At 35.1% G+C, this 27,533-nt stretch overlaps 3 protein-coding genes across 4 annotated transcripts; all 3 read left to right on the forward strand.

The window, feature by feature from the left end:
• The first annotated feature begins 1,720 nt into the window (after window positions 1-1,720).
• LOC113111271 (transmembrane channel-like protein 7) lies at window positions 1,721-14,604 on the forward strand. Its single transcript, XM_026275880.1, has 16 exons — window positions 1,721-1,864; window positions 3,132-3,345; window positions 5,268-5,416; window positions 5,630-5,767; window positions 6,161-6,210; window positions 7,028-7,167; window positions 8,595-8,742; window positions 8,832-8,996; window positions 9,532-9,683; window positions 9,776-9,857; window positions 9,950-10,056; window positions 10,626-10,812; window positions 11,593-11,723; window positions 13,136-13,288; window positions 13,771-13,849; window positions 14,141-14,604. The coding sequence occupies exons 1-16, from the start codon at window positions 1,816-1,818 to the stop codon at window positions 14,210-14,212; spliced, it is 2,016 nt and encodes a 671-aa protein (XP_026131665.1). The 5' UTR covers window positions 1,721-1,815; the 3' UTR covers window positions 14,213-14,604.
• Window positions 14,605-15,331: 727 nt separating this feature from the next.
• Window positions 15,332-21,222, forward strand: LOC113110608 (uncharacterized). Its single transcript, XM_026274719.1, has 8 exons — window positions 15,332-15,414; window positions 15,529-15,555; window positions 15,681-15,941; window positions 17,895-18,188; window positions 19,080-19,344; window positions 19,438-19,748; window positions 21,036-21,063; window positions 21,147-21,222. Exons 1-8 carry the CDS (start codon window positions 15,372-15,374, stop codon window positions 21,220-21,222), a joined length of 1,305 nt encoding a protein of 434 aa, XP_026130504.1. The 5' UTR covers window positions 15,332-15,371.
• Window positions 21,223-22,350: 1,128 nt separating this feature from the next.
• Window positions 22,351-27,247, forward strand: LOC113111277 (Fc receptor-like protein 5). 2 transcript variants are annotated; one of them, XM_026275888.1, is made up of 11 exons: window positions 22,351-22,504; window positions 22,584-22,610; window positions 23,010-23,315; window positions 23,483-23,764; window positions 24,246-24,518; window positions 24,661-24,966; window positions 26,021-26,122; window positions 26,212-26,236; window positions 26,319-26,388; window positions 26,572-26,631; window positions 26,713-27,247. In XM_026275888.1, exons 1-11 carry the CDS (start codon window positions 22,384-22,386, stop codon window positions 26,767-26,769), a joined length of 1,629 nt encoding a protein of 542 aa, XP_026131673.1. In that variant the 5' UTR covers window positions 22,351-22,383; the 3' UTR covers window positions 26,770-27,247. The 2 variants fall into 2 exon arrangements, with proteins under 2 accessions (XP_026131673.1, XP_026131674.1); XM_026275889.1 differs by having other exon boundaries at window positions 24,685-24,966.
• Window positions 27,248-27,533: the final 286 nt, after the last annotated feature.

Here is a 27,533-nt window from a genome sequence, read left to right on the forward strand (position 1 = left end):
ACCTTAGTTTCCGTAGGAGGGGTTAAATGGTTTATCACCTCATAAAACACGCAAAATACTTTCTGTGATATTGTTATGTTCACATAAAGCGTTAAATCAGTATTGTGTCAGCATGAGATAATATTAACGTGAACATCAATAAGCTAAAGTACGCACAAAAGTTTTATCGACCTCAGGAATTTCACAATTGGTATGATCCGATTCATTGAAGCTTTGGCTTCAGTAAAACGCATCAAAACAAACCATCAGAGAGAGCACTTATTGAAGGTTCCCACACAAATCAAAAAGACTTGGAGCAGAAAACCAGTAATAAATGTCTTTTTTTATTTATTGAGATTTATGCATTTTCTGAAAGTTTAGTAATTAAGCTTTCTATTGATGTATGGTTTGTTAGGATAGGACAATATCTCTATGGGGCATGATGATATTTACTGAATTATTTTTTTGGCATAAAAGAAAAATGGATAATTTTGACCCATACAATGTATTATGTAAAATGCTACTTATGATTGCTTTTGTGCTCCAGGGACACGTATGTGCATGTTCTAAAACTTCCTACTACATACAAAATAAATCAGTTTTAAGCTATAACTTTACCCATACATCTAAAACAGACCTCTCTGCTGGCAGCTTCAGAATCAGAAAGATTCTCCGCTCTGATGCTTTTCTGTGGTCTGTGTTGATCACCGATGCTGATGGAGGAAGTTGATTCTCAGCAGATAGCTGGAGGATGTGTATGTGGTTTAGTTTTTGTTGCTCAAGACGGTTCGTGTGACGTGAGATTGTTTAATAATGACGTGTTGCAGCTTTTCCATAAATGTGGAAAAAAAAAATAAAAAATCAACCACAAACCAGCATAATCATGCAACATAATAGCACTTAATAGCTCACGGAGACAAAAATAATGAGTGTTTATTAGTTCAGCTACATTATGAATCTGGAAGGATCTGCCAAATGCATGAATGTTAAAAGTTTTAGTAATGTAGAACTAAATATACCTTTTTATAGCTTGGCTAAACATGGCTTTTTGTAGTCATAATCACTATAAAATTATATTTTTGTTAAATGCTTATAATCATGGTTGACTGAAACAGTCAGAATCTGTGGGAACCAATCAAACTCAGCAAAAAGCTAAAAATAAATTAATAAATTAATCTGAACACACTGAATGCTAACACTTGAATTTTGGAGAGGGTTTAAATTGAGGAAAATGTACAATTTCAGTTGAATATACCATTATGTATTGTCTTGTTTTGCATTAAAATGATTAGAAATTAAATCAAATGTTATTTGAGTCTAAATAAAAATTTAAAGAAAATAAATCAACCAATCAAGATATAAAAATGATTTCTTTTTTTTTTTTGAGTGGGTTTAAATTGTGACTATTTTTACATATTTTTATGTATTTTTTTATTGCCTTAATAAATTCCAATAGAAATATGAAAAGTAAAATAAAATGTAACTGAAGTCTATAAATTAAAATGCTAAAATTAAATAAATATTTTTTCTTTTTTTTGTGGGTATGAATTGAGAAACCATTCATTTTCTTTGAAAATACTATTACAGTAAAATAAAATCTAATGTAACTCAAACCTGAATTAAAATGCAAAAATAAAATAAGTTAAAATCTGTCGCTTGTCTACGAAACATGTGAGTCTTCTGAAAGCTTCTTCATGTTCTCACATTCTGATGCGACACCCACTGGTTCATCACATGACTTCCTGCAAACGCACACACAGAAGTGCTAAAGAGAAGAGCATTGCTGTACACTCGACCGTCTCTGAACGTGTGAGGCCTCGACTCACTCACTGACACATGATGGAGAGAGAAGACGGGACGCCACACTTCCACAGACTGACCTCAGGTACACACACACACACACACACACACACACCTGTGTTATGAGCTCTTGAGATCATCATTATTGATCAGCTGGCATCTTATATGACACTCAATCGTTTATGCATGATGATTTAGACCTGACTTCCTCTTCCTGTGGTTGGTTTGTAAAAATAGATCAGTAAGTCACCAGCAAAACTGCTTTTCAAAAACAAAAACTTATAGTTTTTGTTTTTGTGTCTTCATAAATAGTTCGTATAGTGTCTTCATAAATACTTTTTGATCAGTTGTTGGTTTCTTAGTTTGTCTGAGAGCATCCGCACTCTTCACAAGGATTTAAAAATGTTCTTCATCGGCGTTAAAGAACCTTAAACATCCATAAAAACTCTTCATCGCACAAAAGGATCTTTAGATCAGGGGTTTTTAAACTGGGTTGCAAATGTTTGGAGTAAGTGTACAAAATGTACAAATAAATTAATAAATAACATTTTCAATACAGTGCAAACATAGTTTCTAAGTAATTCTATTTTCTGGAAAAAAAAAAAATTCTCCAAGCACATTTTACCAGTTTGAAACCACATAAATCTTAAGAAGTACTATTTATTTTGTACATAAAAATATGCACGAAAATACTATATATATATATATATATATATATATATATATGTGCGTATGTGTGTGTTTGTGTAAACAAATGATATTTATAAGTAGATAAATAAAAAAATAAAAAATATAAGATTAAAATAAGCAAAAATTTAAATTAAACAAATAAAAATTAGAGCAAAATAAGTAAATAAATATAAATGAAATTAAAGTAAATAAATTACAAGTTATAATTAAATACATCAATACAATACTATAACAGTACAGTACTATAATAAGAGAAAAAATTATAATAATAAGGAAACTAAATGGAAACTATAGTCAATATTTGCCAAAAACTTATTTCTATATTTATAATGTGAGATTTTCACAGTAGAAATTGCGAAATGATACAAACGATACCCAAGCTTTAGATTTTTAAATGTTCTTCAGACGAAAAAAAAGTGGTTCTTTTTAAAAAAAACATGATTGAGGTCTGTGGAACAAAAGTAAATGCTGCATTATAAATTATTTGTCATTTTATTTTTCACATCCATTACATTTTTTAAATGACTGAAAAACAAAACAGAAACATCCAAATGTAAGGTCATCAGAGGTCAGCTCTGGGCCTGGTTTGAGTACTGTATCTCAGTTGTAATGCATCGCTGCAGAACCAGTGTTTTAATGAATGCTGGTGTTTGTTCACGCAGTGGAGAGCTGGAGCTCGGATCTGTCCAGTGACTCGTGTGAATACTATCAGACGGAGATCTTTGGCCTGTTGCCGAGCTCACAGGCTCACCGCCGGCTTCACACAGAAACCATCACAGATGATCAGGATCAGAGTCTGCTGGACAGAGTCTCCTGGAACCCCAGCGTCCCGCTCCGAGATCTGCCCGTCTGTCTGCAGGTCAAGAGAGGCATCCGGTGAGACGTCTCATCTTCTTACAATGCATGTTAAATCTGAGGATGCTTTGAAATCTAGATTGAATTCCTACCTTTTACAATTTAATTTTAATGTTCCGTTTTAGCTGTGTGACTGTTTAATGATGCTGGAAAGCAGTTGTTTTAAATGTGCTATAAAAAAATTGTAATGTGTATTGTATTGTACACTGTTGTTAACCACTGACGAGAACAGAGACAGAAAAGAGATTTGGTATGTTTATAGTTTTGCTAGTTGTTCATTTTAATAATCGAACTCAACAAAGTCTGCAATTTTGTACTTTTTATTTAGTATACTATCATTACTACTTTAATATGCTTTAATGAGTATATTGTGTCAAAAAGATAAGAGATAAAATTACATTTAACTTAGCTATAAATTAAAATGCAAATAAATCCATATTCAAACTAGCATTTTTGAGTGGGTTTACATTGAGACAATCTGTAATATTTTATACTTTTTATTATATATCCTCCTGAGACCCAGCTACAGTATGGAGTTTTTGTCCATCCACATGGAAATATGTTAATAGTTTGTAATTTTTACTTCAATCTGATCAATTTTCTGATTGTTTATCTTATACAAAGTCTGATATAAAAAAATACTTAAACCTAAAAAACTGGCGATTTTTATTTCTATTCGTGTCATTTTTTTTTTTTTTTAACTGACTCCTGAGTCAGTTCGGGAGTTCGGAGCGGGTTCGCGAATCATTCGACTCAGTTTGGGGATCGCGAATCATTTGAATCAGTTTGGGAGTTCGGGTTCGCGAATCATTTGAATCAGTTCGGGAGTTCGGGTTCGCGAATCATTTGAATCAGTTCGGGAGTTCGTAGCGGGTTCGCGAATCATTTGAGTCAATTCGGGAGTTCAAAGCGGGTTCGCGAATCATTTGGTCAGTTTGGGGATCGCGAATCATTAGAATCAGTTTGGGAGTTCGGAGAGGCTTCGCGAATCATTTGAGTCAGTTCGGGAGTTCGGGTTCGCGAATCATTTGAATCAGTTCGGGAGTTCGTAGTGGGTTCGCGAATCATTTGAGTCAATTCGGGAGTTCAAAGCGGGTTCGCGAATCATTTGGTCAGTTTGGGGATCGCGAATCATTTGAATCAGTTTGGGAGTTCGGAGAGGCTTCGCGAATCATTTGAGTCAGTTCGGGAGTTCAGGTTCGCGAATCATTTGAATCAGTTCGGGAGTTCGGGTTCGCGAATCATTTGAATCAGTTCGGGAGTTCGTAGCGGGTTCGCGAGTCATTTGAGTCAATTCGGGAGTTCAAAGCGGGTTCGCGAATCATTTGGTCAGTTTGGGGATCGCGAATCATTAGAATCAGTTCGGGAGTTCGGAGCAGGATCGCGAATCATTTGAATCAGTTCGGGAGTTCGGAGCAGGATCGCGAATCATTTGAGTCAGTTCGGGAGTTCGGAGCGGGTTCGCGAATCATATGAAATAGAATTTTTCTAAATATTTATATTTCCTTTTTTTCTTATGCCCTAAATGATTTAATGTCATAAAAAACACTTAATTCACCAAGATTTTCTTTTCTGGTTATCGGTAGGATATATATAATATTTACATTTACGTTTAGTCATTTTGCTGTTGCTTTGGATAAATTGGGGGATAGATAAAGCGATTCTTTTTAAAGAGGCAAACAGACACAGGAAGTGCTTGTAATAGCAAGTGTTAGACATTGTTTCAAATACGTACACGCTAGAAACAGAAGGAAAAAATAAAGATAAAAACTTTTTTCTTTTTTTTTTTTTTTTTTTTTTTTTTACGATGACGCCAAATAGCTTCAAAATACATCAGAAATCAGACAAAAAAGATTGCAAACTTTACATAGTGCCAAAATAATAAGCATCTGATGTTGAGTTTCAGCATTTCAGAGTTTTGACCAGCAGTTTGTGCCAATCAGAGAGCGACAGCCCCTGCAGAGACGCAGCATTGGCTACTGGGACTCCTGGAGGCGGAGCCAGCAGAAAACAAGGCAGCGCTTAAAGGAACACGTGGGCGGGGCCCTATCAGGACTGTTGCCATGGAGACACATGCTCCTTAAGATTGAAGGTTTGTTATTAAATGCACAGAATTGGGATATCCCATAAAACATTTCCTTTCCTATGGAAGAATATTCAGGACTTTTTTGGGGCGTTTCCATCAAGGGTTTTATATGCGATATCTCAAAATGTGCATAGAAACATGTGGATGGTATCTTGTGATGAGTGTGTTGTATGCAGGAGAGCAGATGATGATCAGACTGGTATGTGATCTGCTGCACAGGTCAGTTTGGGGTCGGGGTGAAGGCGTACTTCATCTTCCTGCGTTACCTGCTGTGTCTGAACCTGCTGTACTGCGTCATCATCGCCGGATCGGTGCTGATACCAACGCTGGTGTTCGCACAGGACTCAAGAACTCACAGTGAGAGCGGCCCAAGATCTTAAACATCTTCTCTCGGCCCATATTCACACAACATCTGATCTCACCACTAAGAGTTCTCTTTAATAGAGAATAGTTCTCTTAAAACCTATCCACAACGCTGCTGAGACAAACTTACTAAACTCAGAATAAGGGGGCGGGCTTTACCTTAATGCTATGGATGATGTCAGCGTGCTCATTAACTATGCACACAGTGATTGGCTGATAGTCTCTGCCTGAGATTTATTCATAGAAATGTAACACTCTTTAGGACTGACACAGCCATTATTTGTAAGGTTTTCTCTTTAATCAGTGAGTTATGAGCTTCTTTTAGACTGAATATGTTTTGTGAATATGGCCCTTCTCTCCAGTAAAGACATGACTCGATTCTTTCAGGTTCTGTGGGATTCCAGAACTTCTCCTTCAAAGACTTTTTTGTCGGATCGGTAAGTAATTTTATTATGGTCCACACTCACCTTTTCTTCTGAACATCATTTTCAGATTTAAGTATTTAATAAACTAATTTAATAAAAAACTCACTCACTATGACCTGAGAGCAAATAAATTTTATCTTTATATAGATTTATATGGAATCTTTTTTTCGACATTGTAAAATTTGTGAATAAAATTTGTATTTCATTCAGTTATACCGCAAATCTGATTTTATTTTTTATTTTATTTTTTTGGAGTTGTGAGATGAAAAGTTGCAATTTCCTTTTTTTATTATTCTTTATTCTTTTCTTTTTTTATTTCATAGCAGAAAAATGAAGCTGTAAAGCCAGTAATAATAAGAAAAAATATTGCATTAAGTGCAAAAGGCACAATTACTTTATTTATTTATTTTCACAATCATGGCAGAAAAAATTGATGTAAAGTCAGAAATATGGGGGGGGGGTTAAATTTAGGAGATCACAATTACCTTTTTTATTTTAGTTTTTTTAATTCATGGAAGAAACAAAAAACAGAATTGTGAGATAAAAAGTTGCAAATACCTAGTTATTTTTATATTCTGTGAATGAAACAAGCTTCCATAGATTTATTGATTTTATATTTATTTTATTTTAATATAAAAAAAGTCTTATATGGGGATTTCTTATAACTGTTTTATCGTCATAATTTAATGTTTAGCTGATCTGCATCATATTCTTCAGCATGTAAACCAGATCCCTGTCTCATCTTTCCTAAATAAATCCAAGTCTTTTGTCTTTTGCATCCTGCATGAATCTTTCTCTCTTGTGTTCTGGGTCTGTTCTGTGTTTTCAGGGTGTTCTCGAATCCTCCCCAGTCTTTCATAGTTTCTACACTCGTGGCTATCTTGATTTGGATTGTTTAAACACTCCGATCCTCTTTTTCCTTGGCATGATCTCTGTCCTCTTCCTCAGCATCATCTTGGTGGTCCGCAGGTCAGATCATTCACTCTTTAAATCAATTCAGTTTTTGCAGCTTCTGAGGCCTCCTGCATTTGCAGCTCTTGACCACTAAGTGGCGCTATAATCATAACAACATACTGTCAAACGCTTACTATATCATTTCAGCTCATCTCACAGTTTGCAAATTTGTTGTTTTTTAACTGTTTGCACACAAAATCTTTACTAGTCACACAATTTCTGAAACCTGAAACTCAAAATCCAGAAGCACACACCAAATCTAATTCTTAGACTGAGTTTTCAATTTCATAAAACAATTTTTGCAAAACAATGTATGTAACACAAAAATCTATCAGGAATTAATATAAGAGGTGTTTGCTTTTGAGATGTGTTTGTGATATTTTGAATGCAGTGCTTCATTTTGCAAGAGATGAGAGACATTTTACATTCTGTGTGCAATTATGTGTGTGTAAAGTTATGAAAAATATGCAAAGTTTTGAAAATATGTGCAAGCTGTTGAAAACACTGTAAAAGCTACCGAACTGGCAACATTCGTTGATTTATAGTAAATTTATAGTAAATCACTTTATTATTGCAATCCCAATAAAGTGAAAAAAACATATATATATTTATCAAAATAGTCAAAAACACAAAGGATTTGCAAAAGTTTTCAAAAGCGCAAAATTTGAGTTTCTGTTTGAATGCAAAAGTTTAATGAGTAAAGTAAAAGTTTTATGTCCGAATGCATCGTTTCTCTGGGAATGCACTATTGCAAACCTATTTTGGAGAGCACATAAGAGTGAGCATAACGTTTTTCTTAGAACACAAACGTTTTATGAGAAAGCGTGAAGTTTCCTTGGATACGCAGAAGTTTAGAAAACACGAAAGATTTACAAAAGTTAAAACTTAAAAAAAAAGTTTCTTAGGGAATGCACACATTTTGCAATCAAATACAACATTTCTCTGGGAATGCAAAAGTTTTGCGTACTAATGCAAAGTTTTTAGACAGCGAAAAAAGAGCGAGTTTAACGTTTTTCTTAGAACACAAAAGCATAAAGTTTCTTGGGATACACAAAAGTTAGTTTTTCTCACCTGATTTGACACATTTCTCCAAACTCAGGTCACTCTTTTCAAAACAGTTAACACAGTGATCTGAACACTTTGGCATTTTCCTAAACAGACTGAACTTTTTTTATTAATTTCATGCAAATTACCAATCATGCAAATAATTATTCTTATAACAACGTGCACAAATCTTTTCACAATAGTTAATACAACCTTTAAAATATCTGAAACTTGAAACTCAAATCACAAACTCGTATGCACCATTTGTCCAAATGCAACAAACAAAACTCTGTAAATTGTCATTCGATCAAATGCACAGTGTATTTTCATCATACACTCAACACAGGATTTTCCTAATCCTAACTGAAACAGGATTGTTTCTCTTGTCTCATCTTCAGGACGGTGGTGGGCTACAAACACTCGTGGCTCACAGGAAACCGCTTCAGTTCTAACCTGAGTTACAAGGTCTTCTGTGGGTGGGACTTCTGCATCCAGAGCCCTCAAGCAGCGTCACTGAAACAAAACTTCATCAGGAACGAACTCAGGGTAAGGATTCATGTCAGTCTCACACACAGAGAGAGAGTTGATCGATGGGTTAGGATGAAGCAGCGGTTGACCTCTGACCTCTGCTCCAGATGGATCTAGAAGAGCAGACGTTTCAGCAGAGAGTCCAGCAGCGATCGCTCAAACACTGGGTTCAGCTCATCTTCCTGCGGATCCTGCTCAACTTCCTGGTGCTGGTTCTTCTGGGAAGCTCATTCGTCCTGATATATTTTGCCATCCAAAGGTCACGAGTTAAGGTACCAGTGAAGTCAAATAACTGAAGTTACACTAATTCAACTCTAGTGGTTGAAGCTTAAAAAGTACAAGGCACTTTGTTAATGAATTATGATCTATGTTTCATTTGTGACCCTTGTGCACAAAACCAGTCAATTTTTGGAAATTGCGATTTATGCATCATCTAAAAGCTGAATAAATCATTATTGTTCGGAGGACAATATTAGTCTGAGACGCAACTATTTGAAAATCTGGAATCTGAGGGAGCAAAAAAATCTAAATATTGAGAAAATCATCTTTAAAGTTGTTCAGATGAAGTTCTTAGCAATGCATATTACTAATCAAACATTATGTTTTGATATATTTACGGTAGGAAGTTTACTAAATATCTTCATGGAACATGATCTTTACTTAATATCCTAATGATTTTTGTCATAAAAGAGAAATGTATAATTGTGACCCATACAATGTATTGTTGTCTATTTCTACAAATATAACTGTGATACTGATAACATCCAGGCATCATTCTCTTTTTCGCTCTTTATCTTCATTATTTAGTGTGAGAATCACTGGACTGTGTGTCTGTTTTTGGAGTATCTTCCTCCGATCGCAATGACGACAGTAAACTACATACTTCCACACGTTTTCAGTAAGATCTCCGAGTTTGAAGATTACTCGCTCACCATTCAGCTGAACCTCACACTGATCAGGTCAGACAGGTCATGCACTTTGACCCCAGATGTGTTATACTGCACACGTTCCTGTGGTGTTAAACTAATGTACGTGTTAAATCCATGTGCAGGAGTATTTTCCTAAAGCTGGCGTCTTTGGGCATCTATCTGTTCTTCTTCATTAATGCTCTAGCATCTCAAGACCAATACAAGGTTTGTTAAGAAGGGAAGAAGCTGTTTCTTCTAAAAAACAATATGCAAATACACGGGTCTGTAATTAAAAACATCCTTCTGATGTGAAACAGCATCATCAGTGCAAAGAGAACGCGTTTGGGAAGGAGATGTACAAACTCACCATCTTTAACCTCGTGGAGTGTTTCTTCAATGCATTTTGTGTGGCCTACCCAAGAATGTGAGTTACTTTAACCATTGAATATTTTACTGAACACTTTAGACAAAGAATACATATGTGTGAACAAATGCAATGCTTTACAGTTGAGTGCAAATGTTTTGTGAGTGAATGCAAAGTTTCTCACCACAATGCAAAAGTTTTGTCAGCGAATTTTGCAAGCTAATGCCAAGTTTTTTTAGGGAAATTTTGTGAGCGAACACAAAGTTTCTCAGTGGAGCGCAAACATTTTATAAGCAAATGCAAAGCTATTTTGCAAGGATCTCAGTATCTCTTGGTGCAATGCAATTTCTTACTTGAGGAATATGAAAGTTTTGTGAACAAATACAAAGTTTCTTGGAGAAACACAACTTTTCTGCATCACTTAAAAATGCAGAATTTTTGCAAGCATCCAAATATAATTTTCCTCGGATCTCATTCATTTTCATTGACATGCACCTTTGCATTGAGTACACTCATGCTCATTTTGAATCCCTTTTATGTTTTTGCATTATGCATTTGTAATATTTTAATTATCTGCTTTTCATTAACTCACGTACTCTGCTTTAGCTAATGATCGCGTCTCATGGCAGGTTATTGGTGAAGAAGTTCTCGTCCTCAAAGCTGATGCAGTTATTAGGCAAGAAGCAGTTTGAGATCTCCTTCAATGTTCTGGATCTGGTCAACAGTCAGACAGTGACGTGGGTCGGCGTGTTTTACTGTCCTCTTCTGCCGGCCATCAACACCGTCAGACTGCTGCTCCTCTTCTACGTCAAGAAGGTTTCATGTTTGATTCAACTCTTTTAACAGATAAATGTCAAATCAAACCTAAATGCTTTAGAGTATTATTTTAGAAAAAGCTAATGTACATTTACATTTAGTCAATTAGCAGATGCTTTTATCTAAAGCGACTTACAAAATAAAAATAATAAATAAAAAGAAAATAAATAGAATGGATTTATAAAAAAAATTGAGAAGCCAGTGTTTTTAAGAAAATGTGCAGATAATAAATTAATAGAGTGCAAGTTTAAAATAGGCAAGTTTATTGTTTTAAAAGAATAGAATTAGAATAGAATGTGCCAGAGTTAGAGGGTCATGTAAAGATGGAGGAGATGTGTTTTTAGTTCTGCTGTCAAATGATTAATCGCGATTAATCGTATCCAAAATAAACATTTTTGTTTACATTATATATGTGTGTGTACTGTGTATTTTTATTATGTATGTATATAGTAAATACACACACACATACAGTATATATTTTTTTAAATATTTACATTTATGCATTTAGATATTCATATTCTTATATATAAATATATTTAATATATAAACATAACACATTTTCTTAAATATATACATGCATATATATATCTTAGTATTTAAACACATATTATGTAAACAAACACTTTTATTTTGGATTAGATTAATCGTTTGACAGCACTATTTTTATTCGTTTCTTGAAGATGGACTCAGCTGCTGGGATTGAGTTGCACAAGAGTGAACATTTAATGTAAAAGTCTGTGAAAGTGATTATAATGTAATGCTATAATGTCTGTGTGTCAGTTCACAGTGGTGCGGTGTTGTGTTCCGCCTCAGAGAATGTTTCGGACCGCCAGTTCATCTGTTCTCTTCCATTTCATGCTGTTGTTGGGTCTCTTCATGGCTGTGGTCACTTTAGTTGTCAATATCAACAGGTATTAATGCTGAAAAATATCTATAATTAAGTACAGTTCTGCGTGTTTTTTCATGCACTGGTCAGTTTAGAGATTTTGAGCTATTTTGCTTTCATTACTTGTCTTCGTTCAGACGAGTGGAAAGAAAACATCGTAAATAAAATTGGGTCTGTAGATTTCAACTGCGATGCATATCTTTAAAGAGTTTTTCCTCCACTTCAGCAGCACTTACAGACACCAAACTTAGCAGTTTTATTCCTCTCTATATTCTGAAGGTTTTTACTGTGGGGTTTGTTCATATTTCACTCACAACCGATTTATAAAACATTTAACTCCTCACAATATGTTTAATACATTTTTATCTGGCTGTTGGCAGTTTATTTTTTATGGATTATGGAGTGATATTTTGATTCTATAACCTTTAATTCTATAAGTCTTCTTACAGATTAGTGTGAGGATAATTTCCAAAATACACATTTAACTGTTTATTTTTAACACTTTATCTATTTGTGTCTAATTTCAGTTACAAAACATATATAAGTCGCTTAAAGTAATTTCTCAAAATGAGTTTTTTCTCCACTTCAGCAGAACTTACAAACACCAAACTTAGCAGTTTTATACATATCTATATTCGGAAGGTTTTTACAGAGGGGTTTGTTGAAATATAATTCACACTGATTTATACAACATTTTATTCCTCACAATAAGGTAAATAAATTTTTTTCTGGCTGTTTACAGTTTTTTTTCTGAATTATAGAGTAATATTTGGCTTATATAACCTGTCTTCTTACAAATTAGTGGGAGGATAATATCTAAAATACACATTTAACCATCTCATTTATTACACTTTATCTACTTAAATCTGATATCAGTTACAAAACATATCTAAGTCGCTTAAAGTAATTTCTCAAAATGAGTTTTATCTCCACTTCAGCAGGACTTACAAACACCAAACTTAGCAGTTTTATACATATCTATATTCTGAAGGTTTTTACCGAGGGGTTTGTTCAAATATTATTCACCTGACTTTTTATTCCTAAAAACGTGTTTAAAATTTATTTTTTTCACCATATTTTTTTATTTATGGAGTGATAAAAAGAGAAATCCAAAATCCCTTCTGTAAAATAACCCTTTAATTCTAATATGTCAACAAAATCAAACAAGAATTTTGTACCAGGATTTATCCAATGTTCAGAATTATTTTTTTGTGATGTATGCATATTAATGCATTTCTAGTTAGACAATGCATTGATCAATTGGGGAAAGCTTATAACTAACATTTATACCCTATTCACCTGTGCAGCCTTGATAAAAAATTAAACATTAAACATCTCTTCTCCAAACATTTACTCAGCAGTCACTCATGTTATGTGACCTTATACTAGCATGAAGTTTCTCACACATTCGTAACTCCTATCACGTTCTCCTCTGAGGTTTGATCCGGCTGGGTGTGGCCCGTTTGAAGGCAATGGGAACGTGCTTAATGTGACCAGAGAGTGTATAAATACACTTCCTGATCCGGTCAAGACCACCCTCAGCTACATCTCATCTGAGGCCTTCGCCTTCGCTCTCATACTGGCCGAAGTGTAAGTGTGTGTTTATGTGAATTAAAAATAAAACCATAAAAAAATGGGGTTTTTTTAGCTAGTTGCAAAGGCAACATTTCTCTTTTGATGTTTAGTTTATGCTAAAGTTCTAAAATACTAAACTGTAAAAAAATATTTTTGCACCTTAAAAAGTAAGTGTTGTGTTGCCTTAAAATTTTACTTTAAAGCAATTTTTCATATATTTCAAGGTACTAAACTTTTTATGGCAGCACGACCACTTACTATTAGTGGAAAAAAATGACATTGTAAAATTAAATAAACAATTTTTAGGTGAATAAAAAATTTATACAAATTGCAAAAACTAACAACAAAATTAGTAAAATATTAACTTTAAATTACAATACAATCTAATGCAGACCATTAACCACATTGATGATACTAAATTAATAATATTGGACGAAGTTGATGCTGTTTTTGTTAGTAATGTGTTTGTTCATGTATTACCCGTTCATCTGTTTCAGTGTCATACTGACGTCATACGTGTCTCGCAGACGAGCGAATCGTAAAGCCATCGAAAGACTGAAGGACATGTTGGTGATGGTGAGTGTGACGTGAAATGAGAAGAAGTAAAAGATGCACAGTTTCATTAACTGCATTAGTTTAGGCAAAGTAAAATACGAATAAAGAAAAATACAAACACAGAGTTCAGTGTTCGCCATCATGATGCTCATGCAAGTAATGCAATTACAGCTCATGCTTGCAACATTTCCTGTCCTATTTCTATGACTGAACTATAAATAAAAATGATATAAACCCCAACACTACAGATATTAATAATGTATATCCTTCTGTGACATTCAGACTGTATTTTCCTATGTTTTTTCTCTACAGTGCAGCTCTGATAAACGCTTTCTGGTGAAGCAGCACTCAACCATCATGAGACGACAGCAGAGACCACGTTAAAAACAATCTGATAAAACTGAAACAAATGGTAGCTTTAAAACGTCCTCTTTGTTCAAAAGAGACAAGAAATTAAACTGCTCTTAAAACTTGATCTGGAGCTACTCAGCAAAAATGATTGTTGTGTTTATAAGTGTCATGAAAAACGTAAGCTGCAGATTTGCACCGATTTCGTCTCATTCAGAGCTTTATTTTCTGTACCTCTTGACCTCTGTGTTTATTATATCAGGTCAAAGTTCAACGAAATGTCAGGTTAATGCGTAAAGGCTTGTTTACAGCATTAACAATAACTATATTTGCATCCACACCAATGCACAATAACGATCTGTTTATTATACGCGTGCTGCAGTTTTTTGTAATCATTTTAAATGCTTTTAAAGTCTAATGGATTTCGATTGGCTGTCAGTGTTTTTATTGTTCATCAGATGGAAAATAATGAATGCTTTGAAAGCGATTCCAACATCATTCCTCTGTAGTTATTGTTATACAGAAGTTGTGGAAATGTTATAGTAATATTCACTGTCCTCAGGTTGAACATGCTTTAAATATCAGCATACTGTATCAGTACTGTAAAGTATGTTTATATTCTGTGATGTTTGTGCAAACAATTTAGCAATTTGTGTGGTATTTTTAGTGTCTTTAAATTTTAAAGCTCTTGGTCATTATTATTAAACACACATAATATAATAATTTTGTTATGCTTTATTGTGTGCATTACAGTTAATGTGTTCTAGCAAAGTGTTATATTAGTATCACTGATGTATTATTTTAAGATATAGATTTTATTTTCAGTTTTCATTTTAAATTTCTGTTAAAGTTTCAGTAATTTTGTTTTGTTTTTGTCGGTTTAATAATAATTTGAAAATATATATATTTTTTAATTTTATTTTTTGATATTTTAGTACTTACAATGAAAAATGTTGTCTTGGCTGTAATAAAATAATTGTAAATTAAAAAAAAAAAAATATTTAATTGCAGTGTTTTCAAGTAATGAATCTATTTTTATGGTTTTAGTTTTAGTTAATGATAATAACCCTTGTGCTGCTTCAGTGACAGAGATGAAGCTCATTATCTCTGACGAACACATGATAAGAACGACCTGCATTGCGTTGATATCACACACACACACACACACACAGTCAGTATTCGCCTGAACGCCTGTATGATGGCCGGAAGCCTCCGTTTCCTCCTCCTGTCACTCTGTGGTGAGTTACTGATATATTTATGCATATATTAATCAATGAAATACTCCATTCACTCATAAAGTTCACAGTAAACATCACTTACTGTATACTCACTGGATTCTACTTGTGTTTCAGTTTTGTTGGAACCTGTGACAGAAATCGGTATTTCTATTTATTATGTACTTTTACTGTTGCAATCAAATAGATGCACATGCCTATAAATAAACTAAGCCATGACTAATTGTGATTTGTGATATTTTACGCCAGTTCGGTTGACCTCTGTGCAGGTGGTTTGCTTCTGAAACCAGTTCTGTCTGGACCCAGTGAGGCCTATGTGAGATCTGAAGTCCAGTTTGACTGTGCAGTTCCAGGCTGGTCTTCACCTCTGACCTATGAACTCTATAAGGATGCAGGGGACGTTATCGCGGCAGAAAACAACGTCAAGGCCACCTTCACCCTGCAGGTCAATGAGGAGTCAAAGGGCGAATACTACTGCAGACTGACCACTGGAGGTCAAACCAGCAACTCCATCCACTTCCAAGCAGTGAGTGAGTAAAATGTGCTGAATTCATGTGTGAATTATCATAATGAAAGGAGTCATGAACTGCCTCTGTTTTTTATTTTGTACTGTTCTCTGAGGTCCAGTGTGATCAAAAAGGGGCTAAACAGAGAGTGCTGTAGAATCGGTGGGCGGGGCTAAACAGAGAGTGCTGTAAAATCGGTGGGCGGGGCTAAACAGGCAGCGATGAAGACTCGGTGGGCGGGGCTAAACAGAGAATGCTGTAGAATCGGTGGGCGGGGCTAAACAGGCAGCGATGAAGAATCGTTGGGTGGGGCTAAACAGTCAGCGATGAAGATTTGGTGGGCGGGGCTAAACAGAGAGTGCTGTAAAATCGGTGGGCGGGGCTAAACAGAGAATGCTGTAGAATCGGTGGGCGGGGCTAAACAGGCAGCGTTGAAGACTCGGTGGGTGGGGCTAAACAGGCAGTGATGAAGAGTCGGTGGGCGGGGCTAAACAGGCAGCGATGTCAATCTTCTTCTGTGAAGGCAGTGCTTATCCACACTTTTACATCATTAGGTACTTTTTCACTGAAATAACCTGGAACAGTTTGTCCCAGGAAAATTTCAGGTGTAAATCACTTGAAGCTCACATCTCCTAAATCAGAAGCACATTTAAATTAACCGCATATTTGAGTTTTAAACAATTACATTTTCACCTGAAATACTTTTAAAATGACATGTCATGACACAATAACAGTATTATAAAAAAACTAAAAAACAAAACAAATTAATGGTTAAAATACAATGCTGCATGAACTCAACCAATCGGCATCAGCGCCCAAGTCCCGCCCCTGAAAGTCCCAAACTTTTTGAAAGAGTATTACCTCATGAGCAGGGACTTTCCGAAAGGTAGATTTTTTATCCTGATCTTTCTTCAGATCCTGGGGAAAGTTCTTGGGCTTATTGTAGAATATTCCACAAGCTGTCGTTTTGGCAGGCTGCATTTAATTTAAGCAGTTTTTAGACAAACGAGGAAGTTTTGATTTCTGAAACTTACATGATGTCTTATAGTATAGTTGTTAAAATATCAAAAGGGAATCAGTACCACAGCTACATTTCAGACACAGTCTTTAATATAAGTTTTAGTTGTAGAGTTATTTACAGTATTATTTATAGTTTTATTCATATTTTGAATGATCCCTTATTTAATATTTTCAGTTTTCATTAAAATTTTTAAGTTAAATTGTTAGTATTTTCATGAGGTTTTGTCTAGTTTGTTACTTTTTTTAAACATTATTATTTAGGTTACATTTATTTCTAATTTCAGTTTTAGTTTTTATTTATTTGCAGTTAGTAAGCACTTTCAGTTAGTTGACGAAGCAAAATTTCTCGTTTTAGTTTAGTTGAACGTTTTCATGTAGTATTTTTATTTGTTGTTTTTAGTTAACTTATTTTTAGTCATTTTGTCACATACTTTTGTAATTTTTGTCTAATTTTATATATATATATATATATATATATATATATATATATATATATATATATATATATATAATATACTGTATATTAGCTTTAATTTATTTTGGTTCATTTTGAATTTATTTCCAGTTAGCAATATTATTGCTTGAAAAATCTAAATTTAAGAATAAGTCTAGAATAATTTTAGATTAGTTTTCATCCAATATTTAGATTTTTATTTTTCAGATTTTATTTTATTTATTTCAATTCAATGTTTCTTAAAGATAAGTTGGTAACACTTTATTTTAAGGTTACACAGATTACGCTTACTATTAAAATAACAATTAATTATGCATAATTACTTCCAAATAACGCTAAACATGACCCTTATCATATAGTAAGCACATGTACTAAATTAATATTACTGTGTAATTACACTTTAACAATGACACATTAAAATAAAGTGTAACCGGTAAGATTTAGTTAAAGATAATAAACCATCATGTTGCTTTGATATTGTATAATAGTTCTGTTGATGTCAGTTCCTGTGTTAGGAGTCCGTCTGAGCTCAGATCCCGATCCAGCGATCCTCTATGAAGGACAGAAGTTGGTCCTGCGCTGTCTGGTCAGGAAGGGGACGCATCTGTCCTTCACATGGTACCACAACAAACAGGAAGTGAACTCCTCATCAGAGCTCCACCGGCTCTCTGGAGACTCTCTCACGATGGACAGGGTGACTGAAATGCATGCTGGGATATACTCATGCACCGCTCGAAACCAGATGACCGTCAACCCCAGATTCTCCAGCAGCCAAAGCCTCCACGTCACTGTCAGAAGTAACACACTTATCAAACCTCACTTCTGCTTTTCAGAGAAACGACACATCTTTCATCGTCCAATCAAGTCTTGTGCATTTGTTTCTGCTGAATATCCTGCAGTGAATTAACAACCTATAGCAATTTTTCATATTCATCATCATTTCCTTTCAAAATGTTTGCTGAGGATGCTAAAGCAGAAAATTGAACCTGATCCAATTTTTATTTTACGACAGATTAATTTTCGGAGGCAGTGTGTGATTGGCACAACGTAAAGTCGTATTTATTTTTTAACGCGTGAAAAATTTTGGATAAGAATTTCGGACTCAGTGTGCCAAGACCTTAAATTGCCAATGAAACATTTCTTATTTTTGTTTTGTTTAAGTTTTTAAACAAATATTTATATTTTATTTTATAATTTAGTTCCTTGCACACCGACTCCGAAATTTTCATACGTGATCTTTCATTGTTTTTACAGATTCGTCACCCTTTCCTATCAAAATGTTTTTTCTGCGGAAAATCAAACCTGTTACGATTTTTTTTTACGACAGACAAAAGTTTTGAAGGCAGTGTGTAAACATGATTTAGTTCGTACTGTATTCATTCAAGTGTCAAAATTTCGTAAAAATCAAAGAAAGAGTGTGCAAAGTAATTTTGTTTTTATTAATAATAATAATAATAATATTAATAAATCTTAGGTTTACTTAACTGAACTAAAACAAAACAAAAATGTAATCTATAATATATATTAGATTTTTTATTTTATTTTATTTCTGATTTATTTAAATTAACACTTTTACCATCCAGTCAAGTCCTGTCCATTTAATTTAACTGAATGTGAATATAAAGTTTCAGAATGAAATCTTCAGAACTGTTTTGTATTGATTTCTACACCTGTTTTCTGATCTTCAGAGCACATCTCGGTGCCCTCGTTATCGTTTACGGTCTTCTCTAACGGCTCGGGCCTAACAGCCAACATCAGCTGTCGATCTGAGCGTGGATCTCCGCCCGTGACGTTCAGACTGATGTTGGACGGACTGGAGCTGAATGTGAAGCGAGTGGATTCACTAGAGGCCTGGTTCGTTCTGCGATCTCTGTGGGTCTGGATCTGGGAGTCGCTCAATGTGAAGCACAAACAGAAACCCAGCAGCTGCTGTCGGATCCAGAGCGTTTACTTGTAGGTGAGTTTGTTCCTTGATTCCAATTCTTAGATTTGTGTGTAACGTTTTCAGAAAAGAGGCAATGTTTTGAAAACGTGTGTAACATGCAGCTGGCCACTGTTTGTGTTAGTTCCAGTAGGTGGCGCCGTGCGTGTCACAGTGATGTACCTTCATGACGCTGACGGGATGGTGTCAGCCGCTCGGCTCACATGCGTCCCAGACAGAGGAACGTTTCCCACGTTCTCCTGGCATCTGAACCATTCCTCCCTTCCAGCAGAGGGCGCTCACGCGGTCACTCATCAAGGTCAGATCTTGATCCTCACAGAAGTCAGTGCTGGGTTTTACGGCTGCAGGGCGAGGGACAGTTTTAACGACAGCTCACTCTGGGTGAAGAGCGAGGACATCTTTATTCAGAAGAGAGGTGAGCGCGTCCTTCACCTCCAGTCCGTTTCCAGAAAGACGCAGAAGTTGATGAGGCTTTTGTTTGTTCTTGCACAGATTTGTCGGCGACACCCATGGAGGTCATTGCATTGGTTTTCTGTGGTTTCCTGTCGATTGTGATTGTGTTTTGCTCGTTCTTTATGTTCTGGTGCTCCAAGCGCAGAAACAACACCTGCAAACATCACAGTAACCGTGAGTCCACTCACTTCATCATGTGTAAACAGGAAACGTTCTCAGAACGTTTGGTTAATGTTCTGGAAATGTTCTCTCGAAGTTATGAATAAAAATGCGCTTCCAGTAACATTGATAGAACATTCATTCAAAGAGATCTTAACACAAATACATACCGTCATTCAAGGAACGTTTTCTCAAACATTGTAGTTTGACGTTCATCCAATGTTTTTTACATTTTTATAAATTTTTCTTTTTACTATAATTTTCATATTTTTAACTGTAACACTTATTATTGGCAACTGTCAAAGTTAATGTTAATAGAATGTTCACGCAAAGTTATTTTCCTTCTTTTACTATTTTATTTATAACATTTATTACTGCCAACTCTCTTTATGCTCTTTAATAATGTTCTCAAATGTTACGATTATTTATAAATCGTTCATGGATCATTTTTCTGAAACATTTTAGATGAATATTTTCAAAAAGGAAAATACTTAAAGCTAACATGGAATGTTCTCGGAACGTTTGCTTAATGTTCTAGAAAGGTTCTCTCAAAGTTATGAATAAACGTTCTTCTAGGAACGTTAAAAGAACGTTTGTGTAGAGTTACCTGGTCTTTAATAATGTCCTCAACACATTAGCATTATTTACACTAATAGTCAAAAGTAAATAAATGTTTCTTGAGCAGTAAATCATCATATTATTCTGATTTCTGAAGATCATGTGACACTGAAGACTGGAGGAATGATGCTGAAAATACAGCGGAGCATCACAGAAATACATTACACTTTAACACAGATTCACACAGAAAACTGTTATTTTAAATAGTAAAAATATTTCACAATTTTACTGCTTTTGCTGTATTTTGGATCAAATAAATGCAGTCTTGGTGAGCAGAAGAGACTTACTGTACAGTAAAAATCGTACTGTTCTTACAACTGATTTAATAGTTTTTTTAACATCAATACTAGCTTCAGATGGTTCAGGGAACACTCTGAAATATTGTTTTCATAACATAAGCAAAAAGACTGAACATGTATTTGTTAGCATTGTCAGAGAGTACGTTTCACGCTGTTCTTTCTCTTTTGGTCAGAGGACGTGATCCAGTCTGAGATGACAACGTGAGTCTGGTTTAGTCTCTCTTCAGCTTCATTCAGGTTCGATGCTGCTGTAATAAATGCTTTTCGTCTGTTCCTCTCTGCAGAATGGACGCTCCTGTAGTTTCCTCTGAACCTCAACCTGAGGAAATGAAAACCGTCATCATGGAGTTTGATTCCTAAAGATCCAGACCAGACCTGGAGCCAGTGTCCTGCAGAGACGTCTCAGAGATCCTGAACTCTTTGATTAGCTGGTTCAGATGTGTTTAGTTAAGCTCAAAGACGAACTCTGACTGGACATCCATCACTACTGTGCCATTTTATGTTTTCTATCAATGAGATTGTAAGGCTTTTATATAGCTACCAAATAAATGTTTCATTTACCAAATGCTTTCTACTGGATACTGATTCCCAACACAAACATCTCTCTTAAGACAGCTTTTATATTTACTTATATAGTTATGTTCATATTTTGTAGTTTAAATCTAATCCTTTAAAAAGTGGCTGTCATAAAAACATAAATAATGTTAAATAATGATGCCGTTGCGTAAAAAATATTGAATATCGAGTTCATGCTCATATAAGGGGTTTTACTTACCTCTTTACGCGGTTGAAACACTGATTGAACGATTACATTAGACATGATTTAATTCAGTGAGATGTTCGGTTTCTTCCAACATAACTTCTGATGATCATTCATGTTTATTTTGTGCCATAACTAGTAGTAAAGAGGAAGAGGTGATGATCGGCCACAGCGATCTCAAGCCAAAATGGCATTTGACTGAATTTAAAAGGATTTTGAATCTTGAGATTTAAGAATTGATATTAAGATCACATAAATAAAGTAAGTTTAATCAATTAACTTATATAAGAGTCAACCAAGCCGCAGTCTATGGTGGGATATTTCACCACTTTACTTTTGTGCTGTTGCTAAACTCTAAACTAAGTTTTAATAATATGCCAAAAAGAGACTAATTTGGTGTTTTTGCCAGTTTTGTTGGTGCATAAAATAAAAAAAGGCACGTTTTGTCCAGCATAGATACCTGAACAAACCTGGATGAATCTGAAAAATAAAACAAAAAACTAAATTATATAATATAAATGTCGTTTATCTCACTATAAAACTGACTGAGCTTTACCAAATGTCTTTGTATGACAGACATCAAAGAAAACAGACACATGCTCAGGCTGCACTGGTGCATTAACACATGTGTATTGATGATATTAGTGCAGTACTTTGCTCATTTATGTAGATGTTCTCTACGATCCTCCGTGTCGTTTGCGCTGGCTTCTGTCCTATCTGTCCTCAACACTTGTGCTGTTTAGGGTGGGTCTCATGAGGCTATGTCAACCCGCTTTCACTGCTCCGTTAATAATAAAGTTCTCCTCTGGTGTGTGCATCTGGATATTGAGCTCATTTCTCCAGCAAGGATGGACTCGAAGCATCTCACACTCATTCTCATAGGTGGAGCAAACTTTAGCATTTTTGATAGATGTTTTCATGTGTTGTCTGTTGAACTTATATGCATGTTATTATCCACCAGGTATTTCAGTTTTGCATCCAAGGATGGGTAAGTGACTTTTTTATTGCCATGTTTACCTGAGGCTTTACAGATCATTACTGATTATATGTTTAACACCCTGAGAAAGTGGAAAGATCAAGGGTTGCACTTGCATGAACTGATAAAAATCTGTATATTGAACGCATCGCATGTCGTTTTGGGTAAAAGCATCTGCCAAAATATGCATCAGTGTTAATTGTTTTGTTAACACAAGTGTGTAATGTTGTTGCATCATAGCACTTCATCTCATTAACACGATCCACTAAATAAATAGGGTCTGATCTGCTGATGTCGCATTTCAAAACCAACAAAAGCTGTGCATGTAAAAAGCATACGTGCATTGTTGTTTCCAATAAATGACACTTGATAGAGCAACTGGGTCTGTCTTTAACACATTTTCTGTTGCAGATGCATTACAAAAGCTTGATAAACCGGTTCTGTCTGGTCCGAACGCTGCATTAGAAAATTCAGTTGTGGATTTCTCCTGTGAAATTCCTAAAAAACCCTCAGGATTGTCTGTACACTATGAGCTCTATGTTGAGTCAAACCTGGGTAAGATGATCGGGGAGTACTCCTCGCTGTCTGGAGAACTGGCCACTTTTTCTCAGTATATCAGAAAAAAACATGACGGTCGACTCATCTGCAAGGCCAGCGGACACAATAACACAGATATCGAGAGCTCGTTCAGTGATGGCTGGGACTTCAGAGTCATCGGTGAGTGGCGTGACATGAACCTGATCAAACTTAGCTGTCTTCCGACTGATAGTTTAGTGTGTTTCATCCAGTAAAAGCTCTTTAAGTGTAATTGCTTCAGCTGGATGGTGATATACACAGGTTTGAGACATGATCTCTGCAATGCTTTCATCTTCTGTGATTTGCAGTTCCAGTGGGGGAAGTGAGCATCTTTCCACACCGAAACATTGAGAACATATGGGAAGGAGAAGCGTTGAGCCTCCAGTGCATAAAAACCAAAGGAACGTACGTCTCGTACGAATGGCTCTTGAACGGCGCACCGGTTCAGACGCCGTACGACAGGAATAACGACACTCTGAACATCCACAGGGTTTCTGCGCTAAATACAGGCATTTACACGTGTGAGGCATCAAACCAATACAACGAGACGATCTTCAACTCCAGCAGTAGTGTGTCTGTGAACGTCAGAGGTACCACCAGCTCACACACTTTAATCAAGTTTCCTCTGCTCAGCAAGGCTGGATTTATTTGATCAAAAACACCAAAAATTGAAAATATTATTGCAATTTAAAATAACTATTTTGTATGTGAATCTGTGTTAAAGTGTAATTTATTTCTGTGATGCTCCGCTGTATTTTCAGCATCATTCCTCCAGTCTTCAGTGTCACATGATCTTCAGAAATCAGAATAATATGATGATTTACTGCTCAAGAAACATTTCTGATTATTATCAATGCTGAACACAGTTGTGCTGCACAATATTTCTGTAGAAACTGATACGTTTACTTTACACAAGATTCAGAGATGAATATAAAATGTTCAAAAGAGCAGCATTTATTAGAAATAGAAATCTTTTGCAATGTCTCTACTCTCACTTTTGATCAGTTTGATGCGCCCTTGATGAATAAAAGCTTTTGATTTATTTAAAAAGCTTCCTTGATTTTTCTCTAGAATATGTGTCAAAGCCTGAATTATCCGTCGATGTGGTGAAGCTTGAGGATGGAGGATATAAAGCCATCATCACGTGTCAGTCTACGAAAGGAACACTGCCCATCACCTTTAACCTGCTGAACCACACTGACCTCATCCTCACCGAAACGACCGACACCACCAGTGCGCTCTTCAGCATCCCCATCGAGCTGAACCGTTACATGGGACGCATGAGATGCAACGCCAGCAACCAGGGAAACTGGGTTCTGAGTGAACCGTACGACCTGACCGTGGGTGAGTGTCTGAAGGAACCAAATAAATGAATCAAGGTTTGAGATTCAACATTACATTTAAGGCAAAAAAAGGCCAGTTTTGTTTTGTATTAAAGATATTCGAAAGTAATGAATATCTTTAACCTAAAAAAAACTGTCTGTAGATGTCAATTGCCCTGCTCTTTCAGAGTCTGTAGGTGGCGCTGTAACAGTGACGGCCTTCAGACACGTGGCTCTGGACTTCCAGGTGGTCAGCGTGGAGCTGCTCTGTAAGGTGGAGCGGGGAACCTTTCCTAATTACAGCTGGTTCCTCAACGACAGCAGGCTGCAGGACGGAGGAGGTTCAGACCAGGCTCTTCTGCTTCTGTCTGTCGACCGACACCGAGCTGGATTCTACCACTGCCAAGCTTCAGACCGATTCGACAACAGCTCCAGCATCAGCAGCCCAAAGATGCTCATCAGTAAAGAGGGTACAGAAGCCTGACCCCAAACACGTTACTAACAAGTCCTTAAAACTGACCTTGTGATCAAACAGACAAAAACCTGCTGCTCTAACTGTGAGGAAGAGTTATTTAATGCATTTAATATGATGTTTCTAAATATAGTTCCAAAACTTTATTTTTAATTCTTATCTTTTTAGGATATATATCAATTATATTTGTTCTTATATTAGTTATACAGTCTGAAATTAAGAGACTTTATAAAAATAAATCAATCAAACATGTTATATATATATATATTTTTTTTCTATATCATTCTATATATACTGAAAAATAAAAGTAATTAAAATAATAAAATAAATAATAATACTAATACTAATCATGATAAAATAATAAAAACAAATGACAAAAATGTAGAAATTGTGATATTAAATTTTGAATCCATTTACGGACAGTGGTACTTAAAGAAAAAGTAATGTCTTAAGAGTATATGTTATTATATATATCTCTTTAATTGTCTGTAATTTAATTTTATGTGACTGGTTTATTATGATGCAGTGATGAAAAAAATGAAATATGAAGAATTAAATAATCAGTGCTGAATGAGAGGAGACTTCTTCATGAAGTCATGTTTTTTTTAATACATTTTATATTTATTAGTCATATTTATTTTATATTAAATATACACATTTAATATAAGATTTGATTGGAAACAAAAGGTGTTTTTATTTGACAATTATTTGTGTTCATAAATTGATTAATTGAATGAAAAGGAATTGTGTGTATATAGTTGCATGAATAAAAATAATTGTAAAATAAATTACCTTTAATTTTTTATTTAATCTTATATTACATGTGTGTTTTGCAAAGGAATATACTAATATATATATCAAATGTATTATTTTTTTTAATTATATTAACACATGACTTTATGAAGAGAAAGTTGAGACCAATTCAAAAGTCTAATTCAAGTTCTCCTCTCATTCAGTATTTGTTAATTGCTGGATTCGTCAGGTCAGTCATATCTCAGTGCTGTAGCTTGACTATAATGAATATGTTTGACTCTGTGTCTGTATCTGTGCAGCACTGAACACACTCTCTCCTTCGGTTGTGATCGTTGTTTTCACATCTTTTGCCCTGCTGAACGTCGCTGTGATCGCCTGCTGTATTTATGGAGTCGTGCTGCGTGAGTTCATCTATATATCACTCGTTATATCATATCAATCAGATGTTATGTGCAAGTCATCACTATTATGACTGTATGTATGTACTCAGGGAGAAGATATTCAAGAGAATACCCGTGAGTTGTCCATTTTGTGTTTTCATAAATCTAGCATAAAATCAAATGTATTGTTGAACTAATTTCCAGCTTTTTATTTAAGCCTCACTGAACAACGCACGAGAATCACGGATAAATGGGAAGATGACGAAGATGAGGATGAAGATCATCTAGTGAGGATGCATTTATTAGTGCTTTTCTTTAGTTCATAAACTAACTTCGTTAAGGAATGAATAACATCATCTATTCAAAATTATGCAAACAATGCCCGATTTGTTCTCTTTGGAGCATGCTTTGAGATGTTGTGTAGATACAGGCAGCTGAAAGAGCATGTGTGTGTGATTGTTTTGTTTGAGATGTTGGAGGGTTTTGAGGAAGACGCTGTCCAAGCCGACAGACTGAGTGACTCTGCTGAGGTATGAGTTATTATTTCTAGTTTTTGGCTGTTCTAGAGCTGTTTCAAAACATTAAACTCGTCATTGTGTTCTGTTTGACAGAATGAAGACCAGTCTGTGGATGAAACCGTCCTGTATGAAGGCACGCTTTCTGAATAACTCCCGGGTCTCTGGGAGTTTTATCAGATCCACTGAAACTGAAAGCCGTTGCATGTTATTCTGTTCAGACAAAGGTTTAGTCAAACCGAAACAAAAGACAAGCGCTCGTGGGTTGACATGACTGAAGCCAAGACAGCCAACAATGTGTCTACTGTCAGATTCATGCCAAATAAGAGCGGGTTTATACATCATTAACTATATTTTGGAAACAAATTTCAAATAATGTTTTCAGCAGGTGAGCTAAACCTGACAAAACCTTCTTTTGGGATGTCCTCATTTGTAAAAATGTTATGAAATATATATGTTAGATTATAATATTTGTATTTAGCTAGCTGTATGTGTGAACAATACAAGTCTATGCAATTTAAACAAGTAAATGTGTGTGGGTTTGGGGAGGGAAAAGTACAAATAAATACAAAAATATGTTTTGATAAAGCCAGCGGTGTTCATTTCAAATTAAAACTTTTGATACAAAACAGATCATTTGTGTGTGTTTTTGGTTCAGATGAAAAGCGTTGTTTATTAGCTGGTTAATTATTAGCATTATAAGGATAATAAGGCTATTAATAAGGATATTATATTGTGTGTTATAGTTTTTGCTCGCACACACAGAATCATCAATTGTCACACAGTTTCTGACTCAAACAGAAGAAATACACACCAAATCTACAAAACATATCACTCTTAGAAAAAAGGGTTCATTGGAGTTCTATATAGAACCATAGGGTTCTTTACTCAACTCCAAAGAACCTTTTATGCTAAAA

This window comes from Carassius auratus, chromosome 11 (genome assembly GCF_003368295.1).
Source record: "Carassius auratus strain Wakin chromosome 11, ASM336829v1, whole genome shotgun sequence".
Classification (NCBI taxonomy): domain Eukaryota; kingdom Metazoa; phylum Chordata; class Actinopteri; order Cypriniformes; family Cyprinidae; genus Carassius; species Carassius auratus.

What these genes read in the sequence shown, in the direction of transcription:
- LOC113111271 (XM_026275880.1), top strand. Translation starts at nt 1,816, where the DNA reads ATGATGGAGAGAGAAGACGGGACGCCACACTTCCACAGACTGACCTCA. An exon ending in ACAGGACTCAAGAACTCACA is followed by an intron (nt 5,768 to 6,160) that starts GTGAGAGCGGCC and finishes CGATTCTTTCAG; the next exon opens with GTTCTGTGGGATTCCAGAAC. An exon ending in TCCTCTTCTACGTCAAGAAG is followed by an intron (nt 10,813 to 11,592) that starts GTTTCATGTTTG and finishes TCTGTGTGTCAG; the next exon opens with TTCACAGTGGTGCGGTGTTG.
- LOC113110608 (XM_026274719.1), top strand. Translation starts at nt 15,372, where the DNA reads ATGATGGCCGGAAGCCTCCGTTTCCTCCTCCTGTCACTCTGTG. An exon ending in CCTCCTCCTGTCACTCTGTG is followed by an intron (nt 15,415 to 15,528) that starts GTGAGTTACTGA and finishes CTTGTGTTTCAG; the next exon opens with TTTTGTTGGAACCTGTGACA. An exon ending in GGAACCTGTGACAGAAATCG is followed by an intron (nt 15,556 to 15,680) that starts GTATTTCTATTT and finishes ACCTCTGTGCAG; the next exon opens with GTGGTTTGCTTCTGAAACCA.
- LOC113111277 (XM_026275888.1), top strand. Translation starts at nt 22,384, where the DNA reads ATGTCAACCCGCTTTCACTGCTCCGTTAATAATAAAGTTCTCCTCTGG. An exon ending in TCTCACACTCATTCTCATAG is followed by an intron (nt 22,505 to 22,583) that starts GTGGAGCAAACT and finishes ATTATCCACCAG; the next exon opens with GTATTTCAGTTTTGCATCCA. An exon ending in ACCGTACGACCTGACCGTGG is followed by an intron (nt 24,519 to 24,660) that starts GTGAGTGTCTGA and finishes AACTGTCTGTAG; the next exon opens with ATGTCAATTGCCCTGCTCTT.